This window comes from Zingiber officinale, chromosome 6A, assembly GCF_018446385.1.
Source record: "Zingiber officinale cultivar Zhangliang chromosome 6A, Zo_v1.1, whole genome shotgun sequence".
NCBI lineage: Eukaryota > Viridiplantae > Streptophyta > Magnoliopsida > Zingiberales > Zingiberaceae > Zingiber > Zingiber officinale.
Window position 1 is genome coordinate 75,659,523 of NC_055997.1, and position 8,248 is coordinate 75,667,770.

An 8,248-nucleotide genomic window follows, 5' to 3' on the forward strand; every position below is an offset into this window, starting at 1 on the left:
AGAGGGACCAACTGAACAAGCTGCTTGTACAGGGATTAAGAGGAGTTGATGATCATGAGGATTAGCTTTAATTATGTTTAAGGTCACCAAATGTGCTCAAATAAATGATCTTTAACTATTTTTCTATTCCTTTTAATATATATATATATAGAGATCACAATACTGATGAACAAGTATGTGTTGTGTTGGTGTAGAACTATGAACATAGAAGATGATTATTGCTCGATTCATATAAAAGTCATTTACTTAAAAAATTAACATTTCCAATCGATTAAACATTTTTCATCGACCGCAATGTGAAGATGCCAAATATTTTCCAAAAAAAAAGACATTTCACTGCTAGAAAACTGAAAACTTTCTGTATTAACTGAACAATGGCAGCTAACTCAGCTGATAAATTAAGCAAGAACCTCAGTGTTATTGTGTGAGAATTTGGATTCAAGTTCTGCATCCATATCTTTTCTGAAAATCCTCATCAATTTACCGGTAGCTGCGATATGTTGGCATGTACATGCAGCTCTCTGCGTGTTCCAACAGGTTTTTGGGGCGAGGAAGGCGAGAAGCCAAACCTAAAAAGAACACAAAATCGGATGGTAGTAAGGAAATCATGTTTTGAAGTATGTTCCTATCGCGTGAAGCATAGAATACATTTTAAAAAAAAAGAACACACCGAGTTCATATACTTTTGCAGCCACATTAGCAGCAATTTGTGCTGATATCTGTCGGATGTTCTTGAAGGGCGGATAGATCAATCCTTTATCGAAGTTCTCTTGTGTCACTTGTTGGGCTAGAGATTCAGCTGTGAAATATTTCAAAATGAAGTTGAATTTTGTGAACTAGAGAAAAAAAAAACGTTTCTTTGGAGCTAAACAATCAAATTGTATCTAAAGCTGAGGAATATGAACTAACTTTAAGTCTTAAACCACATTTAACAAAGTAGTTAACTTTTCATATTAACGCCTTTTCAAAATAAATTATTATCAAGCTATGTTTGTCTCAACTATCTTTACATCATTAGCGGCTCTTAGCAGTATTAAATGTTTGCAACCAGAGAACTAAAATATTTCTAGCTGGTACTCAGGAAGAATAGTTGGATTGAAATTCTCATCTAAACCAAAAAATGTTTACCAACATCGGATCCTTAACTGTATCTAAAGCATAAACCATTGAAATTTATCCTTAGTATCGTAGGAAGGGTAATTGCATTCATTGATTTCTACTTACATGCTGCAAGAAGCATTTCGTCACGCACCCGTATTGCTCCTGAAATGATCAAACCAAGGCCGAAACCTGGAAATATGTAAGCATTGTTTGCCTGAAAAGGTACAGTGTTTTCAGCATGCTTCTTGAAGCTGATGGCCAATTAGTTTAATTGTATGTTTGGGAGGAACAAGTTCAGACCTGGCCAGATAAAAAAGTTTTCCCCTCATATTCAACTGGATCGAATGGGCTTCCACTGGCAAAAATTGCACGGCCCTATGGATCAAAGACAATTTTGAGATGCCTATTTTTGATACCTAGAATAGACATAAAAAACAGTTCTCACCTTACTCCAAGTGTATGCTTCCTCAGCAGTACATTCGGATTGCGAGGTCGGATTTGACAGAGCAAGAATAAGAGGTTTCTGAAATTTGTGAATTGCAACTTGACTATTACTTCCATCCTCGAATCAAACAAGTAGAATGACGGACCCTAAAAAATGGCGCTGTGGAGAACATGTTATACCTCATTAAATGAAGCCATGGCTTCAACTACTTCTTGTGTGAAAGTCTTTCCTACTCCGGAGGTTCCTATAAGCACAGTTGGTTTGATAGCCTACGAGAGTCAATGATAGCACTCATTTTTCGAGCAAAAAGGTGTAACAATGTGTCGATGTCGCCTCATTTTCAAGTGAGTTCACTGATGCCACCTCATTTTCAAGTGATTTCATACCTTAACAGCATCAAGAAGATTGCTAATTGGTTCGTGTTCATGGGCCCATGGTTTCTTGAAATGTTGTAGAGATTCCATCCTGGAGTTAACAATCAGTCCCTGCATATTAAGATAATAGACAATAGGCATCAAAGCATAACTGAAGAAGATCAAGAAAGTGACCAAGTAATGTTAGACAAAAGATAATCATGTAATTCTCTATGCTACCTTTGAGTCAACAAGCCAAATCTTTCGACGATTCTCTTCAATCGGGGTACCATTCTGAATAATAACTCAAAAAAGAACAGTGTAATGAGACAATAATATAGGTCTGGCAAAAGAAAGAGATACAGTTATGTGAGTTTTAATCATAATACCTGTCTAGAAATCTCAAGAGCAATGAGCTCTGCAATACCAGTACCAGCCTATCAAAAAGGGGGGAAAAAACTCAGCATTGGGAAGTGGCTCAAAACATGAGGAAACATGATAAAGACCAAATTGCTATCATAGGCACACTAGAGTAGGCCTTCACTCTGAAAAAATGAGATTAAGTTCATATTTGGGTTTGTATTTATTACGACAAAATTATTTTAAGTCATTTTAAACTCACACTTTGCTTAATCAATGACTGCAGCACTTCTCATAATCCACGAACATTTTAGCTACAATTCATCTAGGAGACCAACTAGTTACAGATTCAGTATGATACTGCATATTCAGTTTTCTTCCTGCAAGAAGGCTGTTTCTACTCTGCTCATTGAGTGGTCAATGGAAGTGCATATCATAATTTTATCAATCACTAAGAAACCTTGGTGCTAATGTCTTCTTTTGTTTCTGGCAATGGAAACATTGATGTTCATTCTTCACAAATTCATTGTTATTGCTTATGCATATAACTCAAGGGAGGGATTAAGGTAATTGTAGCTAACCCTAAATAGTTAGGGCACACACAACTTGATGATCATTAAAGTAAATCTAGAAAAGTGGGAGATAGTTACCTCTCCAGCCCCAAGAAACAAATAGGTATGGTTTGCTAAGGACTCTCCAACCAATTTTAAGGATGCAACAAGTCCAGCAAGAACCACAGAGGCAGTTCCCTGTTGACGTTGCAAATAATTAACTAACCCATTAGTTAATAGAAAAACAATACACAAAAAGACGGCGGCAGGAAGAACAACAATTTTATGCACAAGCTGCAGTGGGAAGGTATAAATTCTTTAACCTGGATGTCATCATTAAAGACGAGATGGGTCTTGCTATATGTTGCTAGCAAATCAAATGCATTATGGTTGGCAAAGTCTTCAAACTGTAAACAGTAAAAAATGAAATGGAACAATGATACAAAAATAAAAATGCATGAAATTGTTCGCGCTAATTTCAGTCACTAATGGACTTTGATAGATTCGCATACCTGAATTAGGACTTTCTCACCATATTGTTGCTTAACAGCACACATAAACTCATGGAGAAGGTCATCATATTCCTAAAACATCATTAATATTAACAGCATTGAGAATACATGAACTTTTAAACTTTTGCAACAATCTCCAGTATGTATGACAACTAACCTGGCCTCTAGCACGCTTTTGTCTTAAACCAATGTAGAACTCATTGTTCAGTAACTCTTCATTGTTTGTCCCCACATCAATGGTAATGGGTAAACACTGTAAACAGAGTGATAATTATCAGAATACCAACAAGATATACTAGTGGATAAATCAAACAAAAGTCGAGACTAGAAGCCAGACAACTGAAACTATAATTTGTCACAACATTGCTTACTTCAGACGGACGAAGTCCTCCTAAAGCTGTATAAAGAGCAAGTTTGCCTACAGGAATTCCCATACCCTAATCCAATGACAGTTATCAGGTCTAATAAACTAAAAAAATTGAGATGGATAACAATATAACGAAGAATCCTACATAAATAGAACTTTTACCTGACATCCAAGGTCTCCTAGTCCCAAAATACGTTCACCATCTGTAACCACAATAACTTTAATAGTCTTCTCAGGCCAGTTCTTCAGCACCTCAAGAATTTTTCCTCTGACAAAGATGACAATCCTCAATTACAAAAAGGAAAAAAAAAATTATAACTAGAAACAGTGCAACGTGCAGGGACATACTTCTCTTTCAAGCTGATATAAAGACCTTGTGGATGTCGAAAGATGCTCCCATACTTCTGGCAAGCTTCACCTACTGTTGGTGTGTACACAACCGGAAGCAACTCCTCAACATTGTCAATCAGAAGTTTGTAAAAAAGCCTCTCATTTAACTCCTGATGATTGGGAAAGCATTAGTGTAAGATGCACAAGCATTGATGCATTAAAATTCATGCCATTAGACAGAATAAAAAAGTTTTGGAGTAAAGCACTAGCTTGAAGGTCCATCATCGCCATGTAACGCTGTAAGGGAACGGTGTATTGACGAAGGGTCTGCAAAAACTTTCTCTCCTGTGGAATGGTAATGAGTTTTAACATGAAACGAAATGAGATTTTCAGATTGAGAATAATGCTTCAAGGAGAAAGAGAAACTGACCTGGAGTTCTTGAGTCACAACTACCGGAGGCAAAAGTCCACGCAAGTAGTGAGCATCTCTCTCCTTTTCTGTGAAGGCTAGCTCTTTGTTGTAGTGCGGATCTCTTAGCAGACTATATCCACTGAGAACAAACGATGATGTTGTCAGAGTTTGATAGCATGTTCAAAGTATCAAAACGCAGAGCATAGGTAGGTGATAGAATCGGACCTTGCAACGGAGAAGGTCCAGGGAGTGACGAGCTGCTCCTCGGTAGCGCGATCTTCGCCGTACATGTCCTCGACCCCGCCACCAACTGTTGCGTTTGAATATTCCTGCGCCATCTTCTCCGTTCCTGCTCTCACTGCAACTCCTCTTGTCCCTCCTCTCCCAACCGCTGCCGCTGCCCTCCTCTGCGATCGACACAACCTATAGTAGTAAAGCTAATAGCAATGAATATTTTGAAGAACTTCTTCTCATAATCACTGCAACACTAGTAATCCCAGCTCCAGTGATGCAATGCAACAAACACCGTCCGGCATCGTCTTTTATACACATTTCCTAGTAGGTAAAGAACAAAACTTTAAACCTAAAAAACAATTTTTTCAGATTTTCAAAGTCAAAAATGAGCGAGGAGACCAATCCCAAGATCCACTGATGCAATGCAACCGCCTCCTCGGTATCCCCCTTTACACCCATTTTATAGTAGGTAAAGAACACATTTTAAAGCTAAAAATCATTACTTTTTAGATTTTTCAGAGTCAAAAGGAGATCAAGGAGAACTATGAGGCCACACGGAAATGAGCACAAGTGCGAATCAAATTACAAGAGAAAAACAAAAGTCAAAAAGGAGGAGCATTTGCTGAGATCTGATACGATCACAATTCACAAGAGGAAGGGAGGTCTGATTACCAAGAAACCGGTGTTGAAGAAGGAGACCATGACCCTGAAGCGAGGAGTCGGAGTCAAATAAATTAAGTTGAAGAGAATGCGAGGGAGTCGCAGATCGACGAGTCGAACGAATTCGGTGGAAGCGGAGGGAGGTAGCTGACGACACGCACAACTTTAAAAGCTACTTCAAAGGGATGACAAGGTAGTGGTAAACAATCCAACCAAATCGAACCGGATAATTTTGAATTCGGTTCGGTCTAGTTATAGCGAACCATGGGTGTAAATGTAATCACACATGTATAGTTAGTCATGAATTTAAATACTTAGACGCTCTCGAATTCATCACAAAAATATCAAATTTAATATAAAATAAGTACAAAATACTTCAATCCATACATAAATTACACACCAAATATGATAATATAAATAGTACAACACACCAAAAAAAAAAAAAATATATATATATATATATATATGATAGGATGAATAGTACAATATTATCTTTGGTGTTACATTATTCAGATCACCATAGCGTGAAAAAAAGTTTTTATTTTTTAATTTTATTATATAATTAATAAAATTAAATGTAATTAATTGATAATTATTATTTTTTGTCTTTATTTATAGGCTATTTAAATGTAATTATTATTTATTATAAATTTAAATTAAGTATATTTAGTAGTCTATTTAAATTTTATTATGTATATTTGTAAAGATTAAATTTATTAAAATTATTATTTTAAATTTATTTAATATATTTTAATTGTAATTGATCCGGCGGTACGGACGTGGGACCCCCTTTGAGAGGAGTCAATGCCACGTGGAGGTCAAAAGTCAAACGGTCGATCGGAGAAGAGTGGGGTCAACCGGCCGAACGGGTTCAAGCGGAGTCAAAGACAACCCGACTAGGAATTAGGTTTTCGACGCTCATGATGAACAGAGTCGCCGGGCCGAGCGTCCTTCCGCTCAGCCGAGGCATAAAGCAGCAATGCTGTGAAGGAAGTCTTAGCCGAGCACGTGACCGGGCAACTTCCCGGTCGGACTGATAATGACGTCCGGTCGGACGTGATGAGCCTACCGAGCGGCTTGACGCTCGGCGCAGGGACAGAAGAGACAAAAGGACAAGGGAAACATCGGGGAACATATTTTGACAACAGGCATGCCCAACGACCAAGCCATACGTAGAACCTTACGACAGAAGGTTATGTCGTCCCATCAGGAGGTGCTCGGATTGTAGCAGTATGGTGTCAGGCAAGCTCCTCTGACAAGCTCATACTAAGGTATGGTAAGAGGACACGTGTTCGCCTTGGTATCTGTGCATAAGCTTCTTCGCTGCTCTATATAAGAGCCCCCAGACTTCGCCGGAGGTACGCATTCTTTGATATTGGAAGTCATTTCATAGTTTCCTCTTGCCTGACTTGAGCATCGGAGGGTCGTCGCAGGGAACCCCTTCCCGACCCGACTTCTTTGCAGGTTCGCCAGAGATCCATACGGCCGGTCAAAGATCCACGTCATCAGTTGGAAGAGCGCCACGTGCTCAGCGTCCATCGACTCAGCGTTCGGACAGGATCAAATTGGCACCGTCTGTGGGAACGCATCTGCATCCGAGCGAAAGCAATGAACGAAGTTGGACGACCGCATACGATGATCTCTCCACAGAGGAGCTCGATGCTCTGATCGAGGCAAGAGCATCTAAGCTTGTGAAACAACAGAAATAGAAGGCGCAAGCCAAGCGGATTGAACAACAAGCGACGTCCGCATCAGGAGGCCAAGCGGAAGCACCACCTGCCACAGTTCCATTTCATCGGGCCCTATTTCGTACGCCTCCTAAAGCCGCAACAGTTAATCGTGACCGAGGATCTTCGTCCGACGAAGCGCCCATGCGAGACAACAGAAAAGGCAAGGCTCCTCGAACAGATGCCTCCCCCGAGCGGATCAATCGGCAATTTTCAGAGGTCATCCTACAGGACCCTCTGCCAAAACATTATGTTCCACCGGCGATCGGGGAATACAACGGAACCACCGACCCGGACGACCATCTGGGTAAGTTCGACAACATGGCTACCTTACATCAATACACAGATGGAGTAAAGTGTCGGGTGTTCCTTACCACCCTCTCGGGATCGGCGCAACGGTGGTTTCGAAGGCTGCCGGACGGATCCATTACAAGTTTCAAGAGTTCCGCACAGCCTTCCTCCATCATTTTACAAGCAGTCGGCGTTACCAGAAGATTAGTGTCAGCCTATTCGCCATCAAGCAAGAGCCCAGGGAGTCGCTCAGAGCATACATCCAACGATTCAACCAAGTGGCCATGGATATTCCAACAGCCACCTCAGAAACGATGATGAATGCGTTCACACAAGGCCTCGTGGACGGTGACTTCTTGTAATGACCCGACCCTTTGGCCTCTTGGGCGACCCTTGTGGCGTCCCAACTAGCGGCCCTTATGTCGTCGGCCCATTTGGCGACCTCTCATGTCGTTGACCGACGACCCTTTGGCCGTGTCGTTACTCACTAGGACTTTCCACCCCTGGCAGTGGATTTTTACCTCCCCAGGATTCGAACTATAGACCTCCAGACTAAGTAGTAGAGTTTATGAATCCTGGTAACCAAGTGAAATCATGGGCCGACGACATAAGGGCCGCCAGTTGGGCCGCCACAAGGGCCACCCAAGAGGCCAAAGGGTCGGGTCGTTACAATAAAAGGCGCCTTTTATTGCAATGACCCGACCCTCTTGGCCCATTTGACGGCCCATTTGGCGACCTCTCATGTCGTCGACTGTCGGCCCTTATGTCGTCGGCCCATTTGGCGACCTCTCATGTCATCGACCGATGACCCTTGGTCGTGCCGTTACTCACTAGGACTTTCCACCCCTGGTCAGTGGATTTTTGCCTCCCCCAGGATTCGAACTCTAGACCTCCAGGCTTAAGTA

General features: G+C 41.0%; 1 protein-coding gene across 2 annotated transcripts; it reads right to left on the minus strand.

Annotated features, from left to right (window-relative positions):
* Window positions 1-218: 218 nt before the first annotated feature.
* Window positions 219-5,501, minus strand: LOC121996606 (NADP-dependent malic enzyme-like). Of its 2 annotated transcripts, none has more exons than XM_042550620.1 (20): window positions 5,338-5,501; window positions 4,657-4,838; window positions 4,450-4,570; window positions 4,290-4,364; window positions 4,038-4,189; window positions 3,852-3,957; window positions 3,694-3,759; window positions 3,480-3,575; window positions 3,323-3,394; window positions 3,134-3,217; window positions 2,910-3,008; window positions 2,289-2,336; window positions 2,140-2,193; window positions 1,933-2,031; window positions 1,726-1,815; window positions 1,547-1,624; window positions 1,402-1,476; window positions 1,225-1,315; window positions 671-799; window positions 219-569 (listed from the first exon to the last, which is right to left on the minus strand). In XM_042550620.1, the coding sequence occupies exons 1-20, from the start codon at window positions 5,365-5,367 to the stop codon at window positions 481-483; spliced, it is 1,836 nt and encodes a 611-aa protein (XP_042406554.1). In that variant the 5' UTR covers window positions 5,368-5,501; the 3' UTR covers window positions 219-480. The 2 variants fall into 2 exon arrangements, with proteins under 2 accessions (XP_042406554.1, XP_042406555.1); XM_042550621.1 differs by having other exon boundaries at window positions 4,657-4,854; window positions 5,338-5,493.
* Between the last annotated feature and the right edge of the window lie 2,747 nt (window positions 5,502-8,248).